Source organism: Tenrec ecaudatus, chromosome X, assembly GCF_050624435.1.
Source record: "Tenrec ecaudatus isolate mTenEca1 chromosome X, mTenEca1.hap1, whole genome shotgun sequence".
Classification (NCBI taxonomy): Eukaryota; Metazoa; Chordata; class Mammalia; order Afrosoricida; family Tenrecidae; genus Tenrec; species Tenrec ecaudatus.
The window spans coordinates 58255581-58280841 of NC_134548.1; the positions used below are offsets into that span (position 1 = coordinate 58255581).

Consider the following 25261-nt stretch of genomic DNA (forward strand, 5'->3'; position numbering starts at 1 on the left):
GCTTTCTAATAATTGATTCAAATTTAAACTGAAGGATAGTTTCTCATTCATACTAGCCACATTACAAGTGTTCAACAACAGTCACTTGCCAGTTAAACACACTGATAATTTGTAACCTACGAAATTAAGCTTAGGATAAAATGCTGCACATACATACTTATAGACCCTATAGGACATGGTAGAACTGCTGTGATGGGCAATCCAACTCATAACCACTACATCACCAGGGCTCCCTACATACAGCGAATCATAATTTAATGTCTGTTTGGGTAATGTCTCACTCACTGTTTATAACATGGGGGCTTCAAAATGTTCTTGCAAAAAATACACCACCAAGTATTTTAGTCTCATTGCAAGTGTGTGGACCTACAGAGTTAAAAAGTTTGATGGCAGAATAGGACTTAGAAAAAGAACTTCGTCAAGTATGAAGATCTGATCTGTCTCTCACTAGTTCTCTGGTACTGCAACTGCCCTAGCCCTGGGGCAGCAGGTGTCCTGGTGCCTAACCACTGGAATTTCAAAGGGGGATGGACAAAGGGGAATCAAGGCATCCTTCGTAGTGGCAGAATGAGAAGTAGAAAAGGGAGTTGGGGAAAGGTGCAGAGGCAACATACAGGTCGACAGGGATTCAGAGTGTTAGGGTCAGTGGGGGTTGAGGAAGGAAGGCAGTAAAGTAGAAAAGGAAAGGAGTCATCAAAACAGGTACGACAGGAAGCAGTGGATGGACAAGTGTACCTAATGCGGACAGGTGGGCACAGCTCTTTAGAGACTGGGTATACTGATGTAGCAGGACTGGTTATGGTGACAGAGGTCCCGGGACTGCACAGACTCTTGCAATATTGCTCCTATCTATATTACTGTGGTCACACAATGTCCAAAATATTTAATGTCCAATTTTATAGAACACATCATGGATTAAAGCCTACTTAAGTATATTTTGGGTTTGTTTCAGAAATAAAAATGACTAGAAGTGGTTTTCATTTTAAAGTAGAGCTATAAAGATATATGGACAAAACTTAGAGAAAAGAATTACTAAGATTTTCGTTTCTTAAAGAGTTACCTGATCTTTTTCCTCCTTGTGTTGTACCTGCCTTCTCATCCTTTGGAACCAGTTTCTGCATGTCCACTTGGCCAAATTCACACCCAGATGGAAGGCTGCAACAGGAGAAGCAGTGAACCAAGAAAATATTGAGGACTGTATTCACACGTGCATTATCTCTACCTTGCTTGGCCACTAAAACAATTGTTAACTGGAATGTAAAAAAAATCTACAATAGTTCAATTTACATCTCACTACCTAAAGGAGCACATCTTAAACATCATCCATACTAACACAGCTTGAACTAGGATATCAGCTCAAAGATACACAAGATGCTACAATAAATATCTAAGCTAGTCTCCTATGTTGGTAGGTGAGATGTAAAAGGTATTTCGAACTCTGTACTATACACACCCCTAACCCATGACACCAATTTAATTCTCCAGGCTAACTGACCTTCCTTTCTTTGGCAGAAAAGGTAAGAGAGAATAATGAGGAGACCCATTCCGTTACCTGTTTGGAGTACAGAGAGACAGGAGGACAGTACTTTCCCACACAAGCGAACAGTATAACTGGCTCAACTTGCTCAGAACACTTAGACCCAGCTGAGAGCCCCACTGGTTGACTGAGATAGAACGAATTTCACTCTGCAAACAAAATGGAAAGAAATTAAATTTGGGGCTACTGTCTTAAGTAATCATATTCAAAACCAGCTTTCAGCTTTTGTAGAAAGATAATAGGTTCTGCTTTCTCTTGATAATTACTCTTACCAAGTTGTTCTACATTTAAATTTAAAGCCGCTGGAAATATTCTTAGAATTTGTCTCAAACAATTTTTCTATTGTGTTAAATCAACAGAGAAGAATCACAAGCAATTTCTGAAACAAATTTCTGAAACAAGCAGCTTTGTAGATTCATTAATTAACTGCTTTCTAATTTCCTTTTGGGAGGGGGTTTTTCATCCTAATTAAAAGCTTTTAATACTTTGGTCCTTGAATGTTTACTTCATTAATAAAGAGAAAATACTAGAGTTACATATAAAAAGCTCTTTAAGTCATTAACTTTCTATATAGATAAAAATTGTTTGCTGATTTTATATAAGTTGTTAGAGAATAGACACCTGCTCACCAGTATAAAACAGAACTACTAGGTAGTTTAACGAATGAATAAACAAGAATAAAGGTGGCAAATTTTCAAAATAAGCATTCTGCTTAGATCTATAAGGATTTAAAAATAATGTTGGATGGTTAGAACACGTTCAGTAATTTGTTTGGCCTCAAATGTTCTGTAGAAAGACTTGGAAATAACAGGGTAATAAGACCAGCCAGTTGTGGTTTGTCAGTCAAAAACGGGTGTCATGTATGTATGCTGTAGATCAAAGTTTTTTAATTATAGTGTCATTTTTCAAGACTCGTTTCACACAATAAATTAGTCGGTTAATGTTGAAAACATCCATACACATGAAATTAGAGCTCTGAAGTAAGTAGACAACATAAACCTAAATCATCCACCAGAAGGACAGACATGCCAGGTACTTCAATGGCTTTAAACCAACGTATCCTAAAATTATTCTTACCTGTCCAACTCTGCAAGTATGAACAAACATCATGATGTAGGCATGGGCAGCTGTGAGAGCATGCAATAGGGGTGTAGCCTGAGCTGAGAGGGTAGCATCAGCAACATTACCAGCACAAGCCAGTTCTCTCAACAATACTGATCCCCCAGGGGATTCAATTGGGCGGTGTAAGGGCTCCAAGGAGGAGAGGATCGAGTCTAATTGAAGGAGACCTTCCTGAAGGACTTTGGGTTCATGTGATAGTGTCTGAAACAAGAATAATGAAAGCATTTCTGTATAATTAATCTCATACACACCATATCGTTACTCATCAGAATGAAAATAGAAGACAAATTTCAAAGTTGGCCTGGTAAATGGTGGAATTGAAATATGAACCCAGGTGTGACATATTACCTGTATACCTTTCTGGAGTAACATGCTGCTTCACATGACAGGCTTTCATATTTGGTGAGTTAATTATACTAAAAAGTTATAATGGCCCAACTAAAATAAGGTTATAGCTATAAATTCATACGGAAAGACTATTTTTGAGTTTACAGAAGGACAGATACACAATATTAAAAAAGTACTTTTATCATTGTAATTTGAAATCAGGCCCCCCAAAATTGCTCAGGGGGAAAATTTCCAAAACATGCAAGGAAATAACTATTGCATTGCTTTTTTCTTCCCTAAAACAGAGAGAAATAACCCAGGATTCAGAAATTAGCTAGTTTTTTTAGTAAGGCAACTGAAAGATCTAGTTACATACAAAAAGCAATCAAAAGTAAATGTACCACCACTGAGTAATTCCAACTCAGTGACCCTATAGAAGAGTTTAAAAATAAAAACAAACTCCTGTCAAAGTCAATTCAGACTCACAGTAAATCTATAGGATATAATAGTAGTGTGTCCATGTATCTTTTTGAGGCTATCTTTAAGAGAGCAGAAAGCCAAAGCTGTCTCCTGTGGTGTGGCTGGTGGTTTTCAACTGCTAACCTTGAGCTTAAACAACTCAACTTGTAACACACTAGGCCACCAGGGATCCACATAGGAGAGAACTATGCAAAAGTGTAAGGAGGCAGACTGTCATATCCTACTCACACAGAGTAGCTGGTGGGTTTGATGTACACACCTTTCAGTTCTCAGTTGAGTGCTTGCCTACTATCCCATCAAGAGCAACTGAGCCATATAAATACAATCAGATGAGATGGCATCAAAAATTGGTGGGGAAGTATAATTAAAAAATAGCAGTTAGAAAAACTTGCTTATATATACACTTTCTTCCCCAATATACTGAAATGTTACCACTATCACAAACACAGGAACAAAAGAACATTTCAATGAAAAACAAGCACAGTATACATTAAGCCACAATATTTGCTCATTGCTTGTATTTGTTTTTAAAGGAAGGTAATCAATACAATAGTAAAAGCATAATATTGATTTCTTTTGCAATAAGTTTCAAAATTGATTCTAATAAAAAGATTTCACCAGATGCTTCTTACCAATATGGATTTGCAGACACCTGCTACAGCTTGGCAGGCAGCAGATGTGGGAAAATCAATGGGCAGATTGGGTAGACCCAAAATGGTAACTAAAGGCAAAAGTCCTTTCTGATTCACAAATTCCTGGCAGTGGTCATCTGTTGTATTGTTGCTCAAAATGGATTCCACAAATTTCATCTAAGTAATGAAATTAAGAAAAAAGAAAAACAAGGGCATGATACTTGGCCTAAACAGACAACTTCAAGCGAAGAAATTTTCTTATAGTTACAAACTCGATTGCTTCTTTAAAAAATCAGAATCATGAATAAACAGGAATAGAACACAAACCTTAGATCAAAGGTCCTTAAACTTTTTAAACAGGGGGCCAATTCACTGTCCCTCAGACCCGTTGTAGGGCCGGACTATAGTTTTTAAAAAACTATGAACAAATTCCTATGCACACTGCACATATCTTATTTTGAAGTAAAAAACAAAATGGGGCCAAAACACCTGGTGGCCTGGATAAATATCCTTGGCAGGCCACATGTGGCCAGCGGGCCGTAGTTTGACGACCCCTGCGCCTTTGATCATCCAGGAAAAAAATAATAATTACAAACGCCCGCCAAGGTTATTTTCAGCCTAATCAGAAGTCAGGTAATATGAAAGTGAAGCTAATGATTTGCCCAGAATCACTTTAAATGAATTAATGACAAAATTAGAACTAATCGTTTAATCTAATTTTCCCTGCATTATCAACATATTGTTTCTATTAGTAAAATATGGATACATTCTTCTAAATGTGATTATAATACTTTGAATGCTAGAAGAACAATTAAGATCAAACAAAACATTTTGTAATGTAAAAGGGTAAAAATGTCAGTCAAAAAATATGTGTATACACCTCCATGATAGGATCGCTGAAGACAAATGGGTGCATAAGAAAATGTGGCGAAGAAAGCGGATGGTGCCCGGCTATCAAGAGATAGTGTCTGGGGTCTTAAAGGCTTGAAGATAAACAAGCGGCCATCTAGCTCAGAAGCAAAAAAGCCCACATGGAAGAAGCACACCAGCCGGTGTGATCACGAGGTGCCAAAGGGACCAGGTATAAGACATCATGCAAAAAAAAAAAGAATATGTGTGTGTATATATATATATATACACATACATCATATTGAATGAAGGGGGAAGTGCAGAGTGGAAACCCAAGGCCCAAGTGTCGGCCATTGGAGATACCCTCATAGAGGGGTTTAGGAGAGGAGATGGGTCAGTCAGGGTGCGAGGTAGTACCAATGAAGAACACAGCTTTCCCCCGGGTCCTGGATGCTTCCTCCCCCCAACTACCATGATCTGAATTCTACCTTGCAGGGCTGGATAGGGCAGAGGTTGTACACTGGTACATATGAGGGCTGGAGGCACAGGGAATCCAGGGTGGATGATACCTTCAGGACCAAGGGTATGAGGGGCGATGCTGGGAGAGTGGAGGGTGAGTGGGTTGGAAAGGGGGAACTGATTACAAGGATCCACATGTGACCTCCTCCCTGGGAGAGGGACGGCAGAGAAGGGGGGGAAGGGAGACTCTGGATAGAGCAAGATATGACAAAATAACGATGTATAAATTACAAAGGGCACATGAGGGAGGGGGGAGCGGGGAGGGAGGGGGAAAAAAAGAGGACCCGATGCAAAGGGCTTAAGTGGAGAGCAAATGCTTTGAGAATGATTGGGGCGGGGAATGTATGGATGTGCTTTATACAATTGATGTATGTATATGTATGGATTGTGATAAGAGTTGTATGAGTCCCTAATAAAATGTAAAAAAAGAAAAGAGGAGAAAAAAAAGAAAATGATTAGGGCAAAGAATGTACAGATGTGCTTTATACAATTGATGTATGTATATGTATGGACTGTGATAAGAGTTGTATGAGCCCCTAATAAAACGTTTAAAACAAACAAAAAACAAAAAAGCGTCTGGGGTCTTAAAGACTTGTCTCCAAACAAGCAGCCATCTAAGTAAGATGTCAACTAAGTCCACATGGAAGAAGCACACCCTCATGAGTCACCATAGGATTGCATAACATAATCTGAAGTTGAAGGAAGGGTTAGTATCAGAGCCTACATTGTGAGACTCCAGTTTGCAGGCTATGGATGAGAGAGGGAGCCCAAAAATAAAAAATATGTGTATATACTGGACATCCTAGAGATGGGAAAACAAATGCTGAATGGGTTTTCATTTACAGGAAAATTATTCTGGTATAATTAAATTTTTTTCCACTTTCTCATGTGATATATAACAGAAAGTTAAAATAAAAAGCTAAATTTAATTTCTGAAAATATACAGATGCTAAAGAAAAAATGTGTTGGATACATCTACAGATTATAATCAATTGTTAATACTACATTGAAATAACAAATTCCAGTGTCCGCGTTTGGATTAAAATGGTTAATTTCAACAATGAACAAAAATTGGGAATATCCAAAAAGGAAAATAAAGGCTATTTTTTAAAAACACATTTATCTTCTTCCTTGCTCTGCACTTCAAGGACCCCCATTCAAAATGCACACAGAAATCATGAACTGTCTCTGATGATCCCACACATCTCCAGAAAAGCACATGTATTTACTGAGCTTGCTTTTGAGTAAATCTTACCACATTAAGGATGTAATCCATGAGAGGAATAGGAATACGTTCCTCTGTACCGACAACCCTGTTGTGGGAGAAGAAAGTGAATTACAAATAAATTCATACAACTGGTGACCAAAGAACTAAACGATTAAAGGAATTTTGGGCCTTTCCCTAAGCTGATACCGCATTTGTATAGGTTTCAAGGTATATTTCACATCAAGGGAAACATTTGCTTAACAGAGAAGCTACACACAGATTGTAATGAGTGGCACAAAACCAAACAACCCCTTCCAGGGGAAAGAAACCAGAGGGGAAGGGACACAGTGGTCAGTTTGAGATTTGAAAATAATTAGCAATCTACAATCTATCAAGGTGCCATAGGGTAGGGGGCAGTGAGGAGGGATAGAAAAAAGAGGTGCTGATCCCAAGGGATCAATGGAAAGTAAATGTGTTGAAAAGAACAATGGAATGTATGTATGAATATGTAGGATACAACTGATGCATGGATTGTAACAAGAGTTGCAAGAGCCCCCAATAAAATGATTATAAAAATAAAAAGCCACACAATTAAACATCTATCAAGATTGAATAGCAAGTTTAAAATTATTGAAAGCAAAAAGGCATTTGCTAAAAAAAAAATCCACCATCAAATTGGCAAATCATTCAGAAAAGTCTATGCTCTTGGTCAAAACTCCACTCCTTCACTAACAACTTGTCTAATTTTAACTTATAACATGAAAGTTCATCAACTTCAGTGTTTTGGAAAAAGTCCTTTGGAAGAAATGTGTACAAAACATGGGTGGGGAGGGGGAGGCGTGCAAACACAGAGAGTGAAAGAAATACAGGGCAAGAATTAAAGTTCTTATTTCTGAGAATGACAAAGATTTATTTCCCAGGTCAGACATATAGCTTTACCATACTAAATCAACCTGCATTCTGTGTCCATAACCTAAGAAACTAGACTATGCGAAGAACTTGGTATCAAGATTCTAGGGAGACTTATTAACAACCTTTGATATGCAAACGACACTACCTTACTAGTTGAACATCATGAAAACCTGAGGTACATACTCATGAAGATAAAAGACTACAGTCTTCAGTATGAATTATAGGTCGGCATTCAAAAATTTAAAAAAATAACCCAAATCCTCACAAACTAACCAATAAGAAATATTATGATAAAGCACAGTAAGATTGTAGTAGTCACAGATTTCATTTTATTTGGATTCACAACCAACCTTCAAGCCAACAGCAGGAAAAACTTCTTTTACCATGGGTAAAATTTGAGGCCAAAAAATATTTAAATTTTAAATCGTTAAAAAAGTAAAATGTTACTTTGAAGGAGTAAGATGTGCCTGACCCAATCGTATTATATGTATGCAAAAGGTGGATAGACTGAAAAATGAATAAGCTAGGAGACAAATATTCATTTCAATTATGCTGCTTCAGAAGAAGATTGAATTATCTTGGACTGTCCGGAAAACAATCAAATCTGTTTGGTTAGAAGTACAACAGGGAGGGAAAAAAAAGGAAGTACAGCAGGAATCAATTTCAGGGGAAGGGCATCATGCTTGGTAGAGAGTCACTGAAAAAAGGGCAGACTTTGCAATAAATGACTAATAAAATAATGATCTGTGAGGCTGATGCAGGACTGGTGTTTCATTCTGTTGTACATAAAAAAAAAAAACAACTCACTGCCGTTGAGTTGACTTTGATTCATAGTGACCCCATAACATTTCCAAAGCTATAACTCCTTGGGAGCAGACAGCCTGCTCTTTCTCCTAGCGCTGTTGGTAGGACTGAACCAATAACCTTCAGGTAACAAGCCAACTAACTGTCCTACAATAACACCAGGCTCACTGCACATATGGTAGGTATTAGCTGAAGCTAACTCCATGACATCTAACAAAAGAAGTAGGATCAATATCACAAGCAAGTAAAATTTCGTAATGTTAAGCCAAAAAAAGAAAGAAAAAGGCTGGGGTCTATGGACAGGGAACTTGCCAGAAACTCAAGCCTAATCAGAAGAGAACTTGTAAAAATGGATGTCACTGTCAATGTCAGAGGACTACTGGCTGAAAGCACATACTATGAGAAAAATGTTGCTTGTTTACTGAAAGAGGACTTGAAGCACCAATTGATGAAGATCCAAGACCACAACATAAAAGGGCAAAGATGTTTCAATCACCTCATACACTAACAAAAGCTGTTACTGCTAAGTGCACTCTAATCAATTCCAACTAATAGCGATAATGTACAACACAATTAAAGACTATTCAGTACTCTCATAGTGATTGTTACGTAAGATTCCAAGGATGCAGCGACAATGTCAATCCATCTTTAGAAAGTTCCCTTTTTTGCTGCCCTGCAATGTTACCAAGCATGAAGTCCTTCTCCAAGGAGTGATCCCTCCGCACACCGTATCTAAATGTCCAACTTTCATATGCACGAGGCAACTACCTTGGCTTGGATCAGGTGCACCTAAATCCTCAAGATTAACTTCTTTGCTTTTCAACATATAAGAGGCCTGGAGCAGCAGAGTAATCTAGTGCAATGCATCATCTAATCCCTGACTGCTGCTTCCATGAGCATTGACTTTGGATGTAAGCAACATGAAATCCTTGACAACTTCAAACTTTTATCATGTTACCTGTTAGTATAGTTGTGAGAATTTGGGTCTTCTTTACCTATTGAAGGCTGTAACCCATTAAGTCTTAACTTTCAGCAAGGAAAGGTCTGTTGTTTATCAGATTGTTAATAAGCTTTCCTTCTAATACTAATAGAGCATTCCTCATATAATTCTGTTCCTCTGATCATTTGTTCAGCATGCAGGTTGAATAATTATGGTGGGAGGATACAACATAATGTACACCTTTCCAAATTTTAAACTAGCTCTTGATCCACAGTTTGCACACTATCACAACATAGTGCTCTGGCATTCCCATTCATCTCAAAATTATCGATAGTTTTTATGGTCCCAACACTGAATGCCTTAGCATCGTCAATAAAACACAAGTAAACATATTTCTGGTATTCTCGACTTTGAGTCATCTGGTTTGAGGCCTAGCTCCTCTTCTGTAGCTGACCTGGACGTCTGGCAGCTGTCAACACACTGCTACAATAATTGATGGATAGTTGGATGATCTTGAGCAAACTTTTACTTGCATGTGCTATAAATGATATTGGGTCACAATGAATTGAAATAGGTACAAATGTAGATGTTTCGGTCATTGGCCAAGTAGGTGTCTTCCAAATTTCCATCAGCATGTTGAAACATTTCAATTGGTATTCCATCAATTCCTGGCGCTTTATTTTTGGCTAATATTTTGTTTGGCTTCAACTTATCTTTCAGCACCATTGGTTTTGCTCATATGCTACCTCTTGCAATGGTTAACTGTTGATTAGTTGTTAGGTAGAGGGACCTTGTGTATTCTTTCTCATTTTCTTTAGATGCTTCCTGCGTTGTTCAATATTTTTGCCCAAAGAATCTTTCAATATTGCAATTTGAAGATTGTATTTTTTAGGTTTTTTTTTCAGTTTAAGATATGCTGTATTTTCCTTTGTGGTTTTCTAAATCTAGGTCTTTACACATATTTTACTTCAGGTAGTCTTCTCAAGCTGTCTTCTGAAACATTCTACACTGTTTCTTTTAGGTACTTTAGCATTCTACCAATAAGAGCAAGTTTCAGAGTCTCTTGTGACATGCACAATGATCTTTCTCTCTTTACTGAATTTTTGATAACCTTTTTGCTTCTTTTATGATGTTATTGATGTCCTCCCCACAGCTCATCAGGTCTACTAATATTAGTGTTTTATGTTTCAAATCTGTTTTGGGGGTCTTCTTGAAATTAAGCAGATTATACTTAAGATCCTGTTTTGGATCTCATGGACTTTTCATTTTCTTCAGCTCCAACCTGAAAAATTGTTTGATCAATTTCAGGCTGAAGCTATTAGAATTAAACTTCCTCATCACCAGCTATTGTGATTGGTACATAAAATTTATTAATAGTCTTGATTTTGCACAGGAATAGATGTATTTCAATCAGACATTCTTGTACTTTGAGATGATAGATTTTGAAATGTCCTGTTTGACAATGAATGCAATGTTAGTCCTCCTGTTTCATTCCAAGTAAAGTAAAATTTTCTAATTCAAAATGGCTATTCCAGTCTCTTAATGCTCACTTAATAGCTAGAATGCTGACTTTTATGTATTCTATTTCACTTTTTAAAACTTTGTACATTTAACGTTCCAATTACTAATTGATGTTTTCAGCCGATTCACCTCACTTTGGGTCATGTACCATCAGCAAATGAACGCCCCCGAGGTGGTAATCCATCCCTCTCATTATAGTCAACTCCACTTTGAGAAGGCAATTCTTCCTCATTTATACTTTCAGTGCATCCACAATATTTTGCGTACCCTCAAAACTGAGGGGGCTGATCTCTGACACTCTCATCATCATTATTCTAATTTTCAGTGGCGAATTCCTCAGAGGTAGATAACCTATTCCTTTTACATAGTTATTCTTAGTTTGGAAGCTTTGATTAAACCTGGACAATGAGAGCTGAACAATGAATAAGACAGAAACGATGACATAGAATGATAGTGTTAGTGAAAAATGCTGAATTATCCATGAACTGCCAGAAGAAACACATCTTGGAAAAAGGATAGCTAGCTAGGAAGCTACTTAGAAGTGAGGACATCAAGACTTTGTCTCATGTAATTTGGAAATATTATCAAGAGACAAATCTCTGGAAAAGGCATCATAGTAAAGTAAAAGGCCAGTAAAAAGGAGGAAGTTAACCTTAAAGAGATAGACACAATGACTATAACAAAGGGCTCCAAAATAGCAACAATTGTGAGGCTCAAAAAAGCCTAGAGCAGAGTGGCTGTTGGATTTTTAAAAACTACCTGGAGGTTAGCAGCCTAACAGTGAACCTACAGCTCTGCCAGGACTTCTGTGAGTGGGATAACAGACTATTTGTCCTTCTGGGTCTGAGTTCTTACACTCAGCAAGATGTTTATCCATGTTTAAGTACACATAGGAACTTCATTTCTCCCTATGGTTGAATAATATTCCATTGTGTGGACATAGAATATCGAGTATGGAATCTGACTAGGAATAGAATTGCTAAGTCATATGCTGATTCTATGTCTAACTTTTGGAGGAATTGCCAAACCGTCTTCCATAGTAGCTGCACTCATGAATAGATTTTAAGAAAAATGGCTTTTTAAAATACCAAAGCATACACACAGTTGTCAGAGAGAAAGACTAAATTTTTTAAATGAGCAAAGAAACACCTTAAAATAATCCATTAAAAAAAACTTTTTACAAGTCAAAATGAAAGTAAGATTCAGGTGAAACATGACCTGACCAGATCACAAGGCTAAAGAACAACCTGTCTTGAACACTTACTGCTGATTAGGCTCAGTTTCATTTTGCTGGTTAGAATTAAAGCTCTGCATGGCCTGGACTTCCTCTTCTTCCTCATCCTCGCTAGAAGCTTCTTCTGCAGCATGATTAGACCTCGGAGGAGGAGCAGTGGCAGTTCCATCTGCTTTCTGAATTGATGGCTTCTGACATATGTATTTAGGGTCTCTTCCAAGATTACAGATTTCTTCAAGTAACTGAAAGGTATAGGAAATAAGATTAGCAATCAAGAACTGTTTTCCCCCAGATTACTATCAGTTGTATATTTGCTAAGTTATATACATGTTCTAATTTGCAAAGAATCAGTAACTCATACTAGATTCAATATCCCTAAAAGGTACCTGGCAGAACCAATATATGTGAAAGAAAAATTAAGATAAATTAGGAAACAAAGATCAGAATGGTAATGTGGATTTAAAAATTAAAAGTTAAGCTTCATGTACCCTTTAACACATATAAAAAGCAATACATCAGATATGTTTACATTAAATGCAGGGACTCTTTACAGGGAAGAGAGTGAAAGATGACATATTCCTAAAGGAACACAAGTGTCTTTCTGAGACTTGCACCAATGTGACATGATTTTTTTTATTTAAAGATGATGAAACCCAAGACAAGGACAAGAAATGAAGCAACCCAATGATTGCCTATGTAGGCAGAATCCTAAAATTCAAATGATCACCACTAGTTCAAACCTTTTGTTAAAGATTTCCTTTACACTGCTTTCTAATTGATAGATACAAACTTATTATTGACTCACCTTGATAATCGCAGTAGTTGCATCTGTTTTGAGAGTAGGCTGATGTCTCATAAGCTCATCAACAGCACTCCCCAAGTTTGATGCTGTATCCCCTAAAGGAAAAAAAAATGAACTTTAAGAAAAAAAACACTTCAAGGGCAATAAATGTATAAGGGAGCTTTGCTCAATTGATGTATGTATGGATTGCGATAAGAGTTGTATGAGTCCCAATAAAAATATTAATTAAAAAAAGAAAGAAAGAAGAAAGTAACCTAAAACGGATTGCAGTAATGATTGTACAACTCTTTTGATATGATTGAACTATTAAACTGTATGATATGTGGATCATGTGCCAATAAAAAAAACTTCAATAAACTTGAGTTCTTATATGTGGTGACAGAAGGTAGAAACAGAGTGGGATGCTATGATTTTCTAGTGCAAAGCTATCTTGAGTAATTCACCTTGACACTCTCCTCTTGAAAAATCAGTGGTAACTCTGGGAGAGAGTATAAGCAGCATTATTTAAAAACAGCCATTTGTATTGCATTAGATCAAGAAAATTTCTGTTGTCAAGGTTTGAACTAGTCTTACACAGCGTAAATGTACTTGGATCAGCTCAGTAGATATGGTATGTTAAATAAAAAGGTCGGAGGGTGTTTACAAATCAATTTTCTAGCTGCCTTGGTAAAAAATGACAGTGCTAGAATGCTTTATTTGTGACCTAGAAGTACATTTTTGAAACATGAAAACTATACAGAATCTGATCTTCTAACTAATAAACCAAAAAAATAAAACAAACTTGGTGCCATCAATTCATTGCAGACCCAGCAACCCTATAGGACAGAGTAGGACCACCTTTTTAATGATTTGTCATGAAATCGTTTCTTACGAGAGTGAATCAATTATAAAGTAAAACAAATATGAAAAATATAAATCCTGATGATTTACCAAGGGGATCAGAACTCCTCCTCCTACGCATGGCTGGGAGGTAATCTGGAGACAGAAGAACTTTGAAGAGACGTTCAAAAGGTTGACATTGCACAAAGGATTGAAGACCTCGTGCATTTAAGCAGAGTGCACTGAATACATTTGGAAGGGAACCAAGGACCTCACGCGTAGCAGGAACCTAAAGACAAAAGAAAGTCAACTTTAAGGTATTGAAAATAATTCAGGTGTACCACGCTAATAGAAATTTGGCTACACAGACACAGAAGATTTAACTTGCATCTCCAAAAATCATATTCAATATGATTATTCAATAGCGTATACTAAAGACAGGATTTTACAGCATAAGACTCCTTGCTCTATAGTTTGTGTGGGAATGTAGTCACACAGAGCATTCTTTACAGAGAGCAAAAAGAACTCACATCTTTAATGAGCAGTGCATTCAACATGACATCTGTTAGTCCATTATCTTGGAGTGAAGAAAGCAGTGATGGTTCTTGAAACACAAACACAGTTACCACTTCAGTAGCTAAAAAAGAAAAAAAAGAAGACACTGAGAAATTTCTGAAAGCATTAAAAGCAATTCCCAACAGGCTTAAAAAAAATAAAAACTGCAACAACAAACAATATACTCAATCTACAAAAATCAATATACTTGTGCTTAATAAAGACTATTCGTTTTTTCATGAGCCTATTTCTATATAAGTGGTTATATTGTAATTTATGGTTGTATTATGTAATTTACTACCAACATTTTAGTAACTGCACAGTATTTCATTAAATATGTATTATGTAACTTACTACACAATACATACATGTATGTATATACTATAGCTATACTACTTGTACCTTAGAAGTTACATCTTATAAAGCCTAGCATAAAGTTGGTGGTCTGAACCATCAGCGACTAGTAACACTGACCACACTGAATGTTTTTCTTTTAAAGTTCAGCAACACAGAAGAGGCATACTCTCACACCGTATCTATTCAGCAATGTACTAGAAAATCTTTGTTAAATGTATTAAGAGGAAATAAAGAAATCACATTCTAAAGATATAAGGAAAGAAATAGCATTTGCAAATTACAAGGCTGTGTAGAATATCCAAAAGAATTAATGAAACTGCAAACAAATGTGAATTTAACAAGGTCACAATATGTATTATAAACTCTTTCCGTAAGGGATTAGGGGTGTATGAATATGTAACTTGTAGTAACCAAAACTGTCCCAGAAAAAAAAATGCCACTACAAGTTCCCATTTCCAAACCTCTAAACTCAGTATATTATATCACTGAGTATATCATAACACACAGCAACCCTTATAGGACAGACAGTACAGCTCCATAGAATTTTGAAGGTTTTAAATGTTTATAAAAAGCAGGCTGCCCCAACTTTCTTCTATCAAGTGACTGGTGAGTTGAATCCACCAATTTGTCATTTAGCAGTCTGTGTTTATCCTACTGTGCCATCAAGAACCTTCACCTATTTCCATACATACTTCTCCACTGGATTTCTACAAAGAATTGGAAAAATTCTAGAAGCTTATGTACCTAGGCCATTTCCCATAAATATCTAAGGCACTCAACAAATACCTATAATATTTTCTATAGGTCAACACTTTTCTATACTACATTTTGTAGTTATGACATTCATTCATGAGAAAGGGAACACTTCCGATTGGATAGCTCATAACATGTTAACAATGGAACCACGTAAGTAAAAATAGGTTTCTTATTAAACAGCACAAGTTATTAATTGGAATTAATACATATCAAAGCATTCTATAGTTAAATTATGTCCAGCAGAAGTGTGCCTTTGTTACCACACCCAAGTTTCCAAACATTCTTTTTCTATCTGGTCCCCCTGACATCATTAACCTTTTATCCCACCACCTCATATTCATTATCGTTTAATTCCATTTTTATTTTTTATCTTCATTTTCCCTACTACAAGGCAACACTTATACAAAGAGTAATTGATAATCGAAAATTAATATTTGAAGCCAAACTGACCTTTCCCTATTACCAGTAAGGAAGATACATGAATTACACAATGGACAACATGAAAATAAAAATTCTCCAACGATATAACACATACAGCAATCCCTGCCAGCTTGTCTCAGCTTGATATAAACATGTATTACATCCACTTACCTAAAAGGAAAAGTGATGGGCCGTAGTATTCTGCATTGCTAATGATGTGTTTCAGGGAGGTAGGCAAAGAGCCATCCATCACTAAAAAAAACAACCAAGGAAAATATGATCAGAGACGACTATGAGGTAAAGCCATACATACTACACATTAGTAGTCTATTTTTATTCCAAAATAATAGTTCCTTTTTGTACACCCTCCTGTATTATTTATGTCCCAAGGAATAAAGTCAAATTACAAAGTTAATCAGCCCTAACACCTACAAAACACTAAACAAATAGAAGCTATTCAAAATGGGCATGTTATGTGTGCATTTAAAAAAAACGTTTGGGTGGGATGGTCTTCATATGACCACGAACTTGATCCTGTCAAAAGGATTAAAAAAGGAAGGGTTTCCAGAGTCCAATACCATGACGTATGCCATCTGAAAAAGCAGGGTCTTGAATGGCCTTCTTAAGGAAATTCAACATTGACTTGAGAAGTGCTGCTCGTTGTGGGATACACTGGACTCCTAATAATAAAAGAAACATAAGAGAATCACATTGCATTTAAGACACTGCAGTGAACTAAGCACATTTTTTTAAAGGCAAGAATAAGGCAGTAAGTATTGAACCTCGGGTATATATAGCTTATCCCTCAAAATGTCTCTGCAATCACTAGATGACTGCAAACAAGTTCTCAGCAATACACTTCTTTTAGTCTCAGAAAAAAATAAAAGGGAGGGGGGTGAGGGATGGTCTTCTGGTGGAGATCTGCTTGGACAATTCAATTCAAGGGAGATAGTATGTTATTGGGATATTTTGAGGGATTCCGAAGGCTAATATTTATAGGATCACAAAATCAGTTCCTTGATGCTGAAATTGACATTTTGACATAGTATTAATCTAAGAATACAAGTAGGATCACCAGAGGAAAAGAAACAGTGAAAGAGCTATTGAGAATAACTTCATATTGTGGTTTAATAAAGGATTACTCAGTAGGAATATGTTTTGCTTGTCCTTGTGTGCTCTGACAAATCTAGCAGACATTCTAATGAAGGGCTATGTATACTGAAAAGAATACATGACTAAGTTGTGATTTTTGGGAAAAAATAAATCACTAAGGATTATATAAATATATAATTAAAGTTAATATTAAAAGTGAAAAAAGTAAATATGTAAATAACTTGAAAAAGATATGTTAAAAATAGACAACTGAACACAATGAGTCACAGAAAGCTAACTTCTACATGTACCACTTACACTTACCCCTCTCCCAAAGCTCTTTTCATCACAACTATAACTCAATGAAAAAAAAAAGAAGGTTTTCAACATGTATACATACCCGGGCGGGGGCCAGGGCCAGAGGCGAAGTTAGTGGTACTGCCAGAACTGCATGCTCTTAATTCAATATCCAAACGGTTCTCCACAGAAATAGATGAGCCTGGACTGCTTTCCATAGTTACATCTCCAACTGAAGTACAAAATGTAATAAAGTAATTAGTGAGAAAAAATGGTACAAAGAAAGAAAACCCAAGATGTTTTGCTTGGGGAAATTGTTTCCATGAAGGTGAATTGGATGACATAAACACGGAGGAGAGGAAAGTGGTATGTTTCATCGTTGCTACCCTGCACCCTGACTGGCTCATCTCCTTCCTGCAACCTTTCAGTAAGGGGGTGTCCAGCTGCTTACAGAAGGGCTTTGGGTTCCCACTCTGCACTCACCCTCATTTACAGTGATATGATTTTTTGTTCTTTGATGTCTGACACCTGATACCTTCGACACCTCGTGGTCATACAGGCTGTTGTGCTTCTTCCATGTGGGCCTTGTTCCTTCTGAGCTAGATGGCCGCTTGTTTATCTCCTCCACTATCATGATCCCAATTCTACCGTACCAATCTGGCTATACCAGAGGATGTACCTTGGTACAGATAGCAACTGGAAATACAGGGAATCCAGATCAGATGACCCCTTCAGGACCAGTGGTGAGAGTGGCGATACTGGGAGGGTAGAGGGAATGTAGGGTAGAAAGGGGGAACTGATTAGAAGGATATACATTTAACCTCCTCTCTGGGGGGTGGACAACAGAAAAGTGGGTGAAGGGAGATGTCGGACAGTGCAAGATATGAAAAAATAATAATTTATGAAAAATCAAGGGTTCACGAGGGAGTGGGGACTGGGGAAGGAGGGGGGGAAATGAGGAGTCGATATTAAGGGCTCAAGTAGAAAGTAAATGTTTTAAGAATGATGATAGCAACAAATGTACAAATGTGCTTGACACAATGAATGCATGTATGGATTGTGATAAAAAATTGTACGAGTCCCCAATAAAATGATTTTTTTAAATGGAGAATTATGATACTGATCTTGTGCTATGATTCACAAACTCAGCTGTTCAAACAAACCAGCCCCTTCCTCTGAAGGTGAAAAATCAGGCTCTGCTTCTGTAAACAGTTAGTCTTGGAAACTCTCAGGGGGCAATTCTACTCTGTCCTACAGGGTCACTATGAGTCAGCATTGACTCAGTAGCCATGTTTGGTTTTGAGTTTTTGGTCATAAGCACTCAGCTAATAGTCCTGAAAATTTATCATCAAAAGTTTCATAGAAGAATCCCTATTAAAATGGAAAAACATAGAATATAATTTCCAAGTATCATAGACTGGGATTGTCTGGAGCTTGAAAGGTTAGGTGAATCCCTGAAACTATTAACTTCATATAATCATTAAGGTGCTAAGTAAAACTATACACTAAAGTCTTAAAACCAAACAATTTAAGTAGTAAAGAAAGTCAACCTTAAGCTTATGTTTTTAAAAAATTATATAAATTGGATTAAATAGACAAAAAGATTAAAGATAGAAAATTCGGGCAGTGAGTTAACAGAGGACTAAACTGGAAACGGTATGAATGTTTATACAATGTGAATGTGATCAATGCCAGTGAATTATATATGTAAAAATTGAATTCCTGTATGCTCTATATAGTCTCAATAAAAATGAAAAAATTATGAAACAATCATAAAATAATATACTATTTCTTGTCCACCAAACTAGAAATCTTTTTAAATAGTTAAATTCACACATTACTGGTAGTAATACGTAGATGGTACCCAGGGCTAGCCATCAGATGGTAACATAGATATAAGAAACATTAAACAAGGAATATAAAACAAACTCATATGAAAGATTGTGTAATTCAAACAGTATGTATGATCTCAACTTCCTTAATAAAAAAAGTATATGCATACTTAAAAAGTTTTATACTATGGATTAAAAGGCCTTCAAGAAACCACAAACAAGCAGTTGTGTGTTGATGTAATGCTGGAAGCTAATTAACTGGTATTTTAAATACCAGCAGGGTAGGTACACCCAAAGTGAACAAATTTTCGCTGAGCTTCCAGACTACGAAGAGGAATAGGCTGTACATTTCTGAAAAATTGGCCACTGAAAACCTAGAACACTATGAGATAAAGAAAACTTCCTAATAGCAAAACATTGTAACCACCCCTCAGGTTAGATGGCATTCAAAATATGACTGAGAAAAACATTGCCTTCTTAAAATAGAGAAGATCATAATAATGAGAATGTAGTAAAGCCCTCGGGACATTCATTTGCTGATACATTGCACTGGATCAATCTGTTACACCTCTTTAAAGTACTAATGGCCAAGGACATTTACCAACTCTGAGAAGTGTGCCCGTTCCAAGCTATGGCATTTTCAATTGTATGTGAAAGTTGCACACTGAATAAGGAAAACCGAAGAGTCGATTCATGAGAATTGTGGTGCTAGGAAACAATACTGAAAGTACCATGGAATGCCAAAAGAACCAACAAATCTACCTTTGAAGAAATACAGATAGAATGGAATGTGCTTGCTGGAAGCAAATATGACAAAAGGACATTATGCTTGGCAAAATAGATGGACAACAAAAAAGAGGAAGTCCCTCAAGGAGCTAAGATTGGCACAGGGGCTGCAAAAATAGGCTCTAAAACAATAATTTGTGAGGATGGTATAGGTCTGAGCACTATCGGACCAATATAACTCATAACAGACTTGATAACACTTAACTATTCATTGCCATCAAGATGATTCCAATTCATAGGGACTGCATAGGATCGGGCAAAATTGACCCTGTGGGACTCTGAGACTAACTCTTTACAGGAACAGAAAAACCTCAATTTTCTCTCAGAACAACTGGTAGTTTTGAGCCTGCAGTTAGCAGCCCAGTGCTAACTGGGGCTCATACTACTACTTTACACACCTGAATAAAATAGTTTTACACAATCTGCTATAATGAGATAATCATTTCTTACCAGTTACTTTCTAGAACACTTTAAATCAGGATCAGATTGATTATAAAAAAATATTTTAAAAAAGATATCCTAGGCACTTACAAACTAACTGAAGCAACTGTTTTTCAATAGTTCTATAGCAAGCACTTATTACATCCACAATATAGTATCTAGTAGAATTTACATTTTAATGGGAATAAGGTTCTGAAGCAAAAATTTTGAATTGATAAAATACTGATGTTCTATGACCTTTACCTTCCATCTATTCCTCAACAATTCGAAACTTCCTTTTCTAAATATCTTTATGCACGTTAGCACACACAATTGGAAATCATTTATTTAGAAAAATATTTTGATGCTGCTGTTGAAAATGTTTCAGTGCATTTAAAATTTTATGAAACACAAACTGAGTCACGGTAACAGTAAAAACTCAATTCATGCCGACAAACACACAACAAACAAACACACAGAACAAACACACAAATGACAACAACTGTTCGTTACCATCCATATCAGTTTCCATTTCTTCTCCTTCTTGTATAGTACTAGGCCTCTGGATCTTTGGCTTGATCACAAATGGACATTCTTTTCGGCACAAATCTACTTCATGCTAAAACCAAGCAAAAGGTAATGAGAAAATCTTGCATATATTCTATGTATTAAAATGTTGTAATGGAAGAAAAACCCAGATAGATTACAGAATTGGTTTCTAGATGTCCCTTTAGGGTTCATGGGATAATGCTTAGGCTCCCGGTGGGTATAAAGTATATGTAATGTACTTTTTGTGTATACTACTACCTCAAGTCTATAAATGAAAATAGAAAGTCCACTATGGGATTGAAAAGCTGCCATGTCCAGGTTGGTGATGAGGTCAACCACTCTAACAGCTCTGGTAACAAATGTTATCTGGTCCTGTTCATCGCCAAGAAACTTTATGACCTGTCAGAGAGGGGGAAGAGCAAAAAACAATCAAATGAAGAGACACAAGCTGTGGGGCCTTAGGAAGCACTGTATAAAGAACATGTGTTTGGCAATTATTCTTAGTAAATGATAGTTCCATCACTTCAGAAACTCAACTTGCTCAGTTAGAGGTGCCATCTCTTCCGCAGCATTAAATCATTTAAATATTTAGGGACCTAAAAGTTGGTGTGCAGTTCCCTGCATTGTATCACAAACTTGAAATGTTCATGGAGACAATCAATTATCTTATTAGTCCATTTCTCCAAGAACTTTAGGAAGCTCTCTGTATTTTCCCCAGGGTCGTGATCAAAGTTATGACAGGATATAACAATGAATTAACTAGAAACTAATTCGTAGTAATGGAGGTAACAATTCCTAAAAGTTATTAGTGATCGAACTGTAAGGCAATAGTAGACCAATTAAATATAACTTGTTGATAACCTTTCTTATGATACCCGTTCCTGGGGAACTAATCCAAACTTGCAATCCTACAGTCTCTGTCAATTGATTTCCCCACAAATACATAAATAGATAAACAAACAAGAAACCAAGTAGAGTACCTTTAATAAGGCTTCCATCATCCCACAGGACACTAAGGCTTCACCACCAGCATCATAGCTGGCTAGATGGTATAAAAAAGAGAAGAGAGCTGTAGCAAACTGGTGAGGGTATGGATCCATGGAAGGATCTGCAAGGGAAGTTGGCAGAGAGAAAGCACAAGCTCAAAATTTGATATTAATAGGATGTTAAAGGCATAAAACAGAAAAAAAAAGAAAATCGATGCCCACTTCTGCCAATAACCACCATCAAAATTTACCAATCATGGCCTGGATACAGTTTCGTACAAGTACAGGTAAAAATCCATGGTAGGAAGCAGTTCCAGTACAGTCAATAATACTGCTGAGTTTGGGAGTTCTCTCCAGGTGGACAATTGATGTTAATGTTCGTAATGAAGCAGCTTTAATCTCCTATGAAAACAGTAAATATTCAAGGTGTCAAACAATAAGTAGAGTGGCTAAGACTAAAATAATTTTAAGTCATTTTATTGGTAATTGCGTGGGAGTGGTAAAGGTCAACTACTGAGTATAACTTTGAAAGTCTAACAATGTTAATTTTTGAACTTAATACTTGAAATTAAATATTAAAAAGGTGCTGGGCTTCCCTTAAGGAAAAATTAAATAAATATGCCCTCCCCCAAATCCTGATTTACAGATAATTAATAGATACCTACCATAAGTTGCTTATCTGTTATTTGAAGGACATCTACCAACTCCTCTATCAACCCGTTGTACAAGATACTGTTTGCTGACTCCTGCAAGGCATTGGAATAAACTGCAAAAGGAGAAACAAACACTTTAAGCAAGAAGGCAGTGGTCAAGCCACTGCCCATGACAACCCTTTTGGTACCTACTGGTTCTGGGGAAGAATTCCCTACTAACCAGCATTGTAGAACAAAGTCACTAGATTTAATAAGATTTAATGAATTCTGGTGATGAGTCGAAGAAATCAACAAGTTCAGAGATTTCCCTATTAACAATATTGACGGTCTTTAACAGTTTTTCCCAAATTGGGAGATACTGCCCCTTTGACGGCAATGGATCAATCCAGATGGGGTGCAAAAGCAGATATTCAAACTATGTCTTGAATTATGAGCCATATTATAAAAGTTTTTAATTGTCAAGAGTACGTCAAGTAAATTTTTCTCCGACCCCCTGAAACAATTAGGGAAACTATGATATTAAACAAGGATTTATGGAGATGTAAGTTAAACGGGGAAAGATAAAAGTTAATTTTTAATAATCTCACTATTTTAAATAACTTGTCTATGCCTTGGACATAGGTGGGCATTTCAGTTTCTTGATGTTTCTGTTTTCACTATACATATTTCTACAGTATTAGAATAAACTAAATAAAAAATGTGTGTGACAATGAAGTATCACTTCAAAATCACTGTAATGCCATTTCCTTGAATCTCACACACCAAATACTGGATGGACATAGAGGTTACAAGTCCATTCAAAGCCAGACATTATATTAGGTATGAATTTAAACATAGGACTAAATGTTTCATAGATCAAAGTTTAAATGTTGTTTTAAAAAATTAGTATGTAATGAGGGCTGTTAATAACAGTGTAGCAGCTGTCCTTTTGTATCTCCTAGATGCCTAACCTGGGCTTTACAGATTTTTCACTTATGCTTCATACAAGCCTATAAATTAAGGACTTTGCCAATAAAAACCAGGAAACAGGCTAAAAGAGTAAATACATGGCTAATAAAACATGGCCAAAGTAGGGTGAGAGTCAAGCAATGATTTTAAAATAGTGTACTTTCAACTGTGATAAGAATTGTATGAGCCCCTAATAAATTGTTAAAATTAAAAAAATTTAAAAAAATAAAATAGTGTACTTTATTCTCTCAAACACAGTCAAAGAAGCTAATATACAGAGCTCACTATTTCAAAATTATTTCCCAAAGGAGAAAAGGGGATGGCCAGAAGAGATTAGGTCAATGGGAGATGACTACTTGGTAAACCCCCTTTTAAAAAAAAGGCCAGAACCAAGATGAAATCCACATGATATGTTAAAGAACATCATATCCTATTTCTGGTTCAACATTAAGGAGCTCCAAAGTAAATATATGTAGAATACTAGGAATAGTGGCAATTTTGCAATTTAATGTTCTTAAGTGCTGTCATTAGTCAATTTCAACTCATAATGACCCCATGTGACAAAGCACAACTGCCTAAAACAGCTTTCTAGAATATAACCTTTTATTAGAGTTTTTCCTTTTTATTGTTATCAACTCATTTTCCCCCAACCTCCCACTTCAATAAGCCTAAAAGCACTATGATTCTAGTTACTGTCTAAAGTTACCTACCCTGGATTTCATATCAAGAAAACCAAACAACCTCCTCCCTCCCCACAAAAGCAGTAACAAAACAAAAAGGAAAACCTCTATCCAAAAGAAAGCAGAAAATAAAAATTAAAACAATTTAAAAATGGATCAAAAGGCAGAACAAATGATGCCAAAATTTAACCTAATTATATCTGCATTAGTAAATTTCTAATGCTAGTTATTTCTTCTTCAGAGCGGTTAGATGGCTCTGAACCACTCACCTTTTGGCAGCAACTGCGCACAAACTGCTGTTAACAGGGATCTTTAGTTCAGTGGTTCCCAACCTTCCTAATGGCACAGTTCCTCACACAGTGGTGAACCCCCCGTTCCTCACACAGTGGTGAACCCCCCAACCATACAATTATTTTCGTTACTACTTCTTAACTATAATTTTTCCAGTTATGAATTTGGCGCCACCTGTGAAAGGGTTGCTCAACCCCCAAAGGGGTTACGACCCACAGGTTCAGAAGCACTGCTTTAGTTGGTACCTAAGTTGTCAACAAGGCTCATAACAAAGGTTAATGCAATTTAAAGGAAATCAGATTTAAATTGCCTGATCATTCTGTTAATTATAGTGTTCTTCTCTTACCTAATATAGAAATTGCATGCAGTCTGGCCTGCACCGCTTGCAATCGCTTCCTGTGATTAGAAAATCCATGGGCCAGTCTTATGTGTGTAAATAACAACATCTGAAAAGAAATAAAAACCCACATGAGGAAACAATTTAAAAAGGCAAATCTTCTCATTAAGAGGTAACTTCTACATGTTGGGCTGACTTGGAAAAATGTTTTATTGTTGTTATTTGCTAAGGTTTCAAGTAGAATTAGTTGCATTTTTGTTGTTTTCCTGCTTCATCCAGCAGACAAAACTAAGAAAGACCTGAGTAAACCTTTTCTCCTTTGATATCCAAAATGTTGAGAGAATTAACAGCATTTGTTGGATATGCATGGTGTGTCACCCTGTTTGTTTTCCTCAAATTCGAAGACTCTAGGTATTTTTTAAGTATCGGCCCACTAAGAGATAGAAAACCTCGGGCTCAGGTGCCCACGGTCTACATGCTACACTGAACCATTTGGATAACCACAGACCTATTAAGACATACAATACCTGCTTATCCTTAGGAATGCTGTACATTTTGGTAAGAGATTCCATGATTTCAGAAGGGCTTTCAGAAATC

General features: G+C 36.5%; 1 protein-coding gene across 13 annotated transcripts in view; it reads right to left on the minus strand.

The window, feature by feature from the left end:
• HUWE1 (HECT, UBA and WWE domain containing E3 ubiquitin protein ligase 1) overlaps positions 1–25261 on the minus strand; it is a 146466-nt gene that overhangs the window by 72808 nt on the left and 48397 nt on the right. For 6 of the 13 annotated variants that reach the window (XM_075538663.1, XM_075538664.1, XM_075538670.1 and 3 more), the window contains 19 exons: positions 25192–25260; positions 24674–24773; positions 22421–22542; positions 22007–22157; positions 21750–21877; positions 21025–21168; positions 20734–20839; positions 17286–17414; positions 16372–16473; positions 15965–16045; positions 14236–14342; positions 13817–13994; positions 12890–12981; positions 12115–12326; positions 6722–6779; positions 4099–4275; positions 2615–2860; positions 1553–1686; positions 1061–1155 (listed from right to left, as the gene is read on the minus strand). In XM_075538663.1, coding sequence (XP_075394778.1) covers positions 1061–1155; positions 1553–1686; positions 2615–2860; positions 4099–4275; positions 6722–6779; positions 12115–12326; positions 12890–12981; positions 13817–13994; positions 14236–14342; positions 15965–16045; positions 16372–16473; positions 17286–17414; positions 20734–20839; positions 21025–21168; positions 21750–21877; positions 22007–22157; positions 22421–22542; positions 24674–24773; positions 25192–25260 — 2431 coding nt within the window. The remainder of the gene's footprint in view (positions 1–1060; positions 1156–1552; positions 1687–2614; positions 2861–4098; positions 4276–6721; positions 6780–12114; positions 12327–12889; positions 12982–13816; positions 13995–14235; positions 14343–15964; positions 16046–16371; positions 16474–17285; positions 17415–20733; positions 20840–21024; positions 21169–21749; positions 21878–22006; positions 22158–22420; positions 22543–24673; positions 24774–25191; position 25261) is intronic. The other 7 variants (XM_075538675.1, XM_075538671.1, XM_075538674.1 and 4 more) reach the window with 3 other exon arrangements.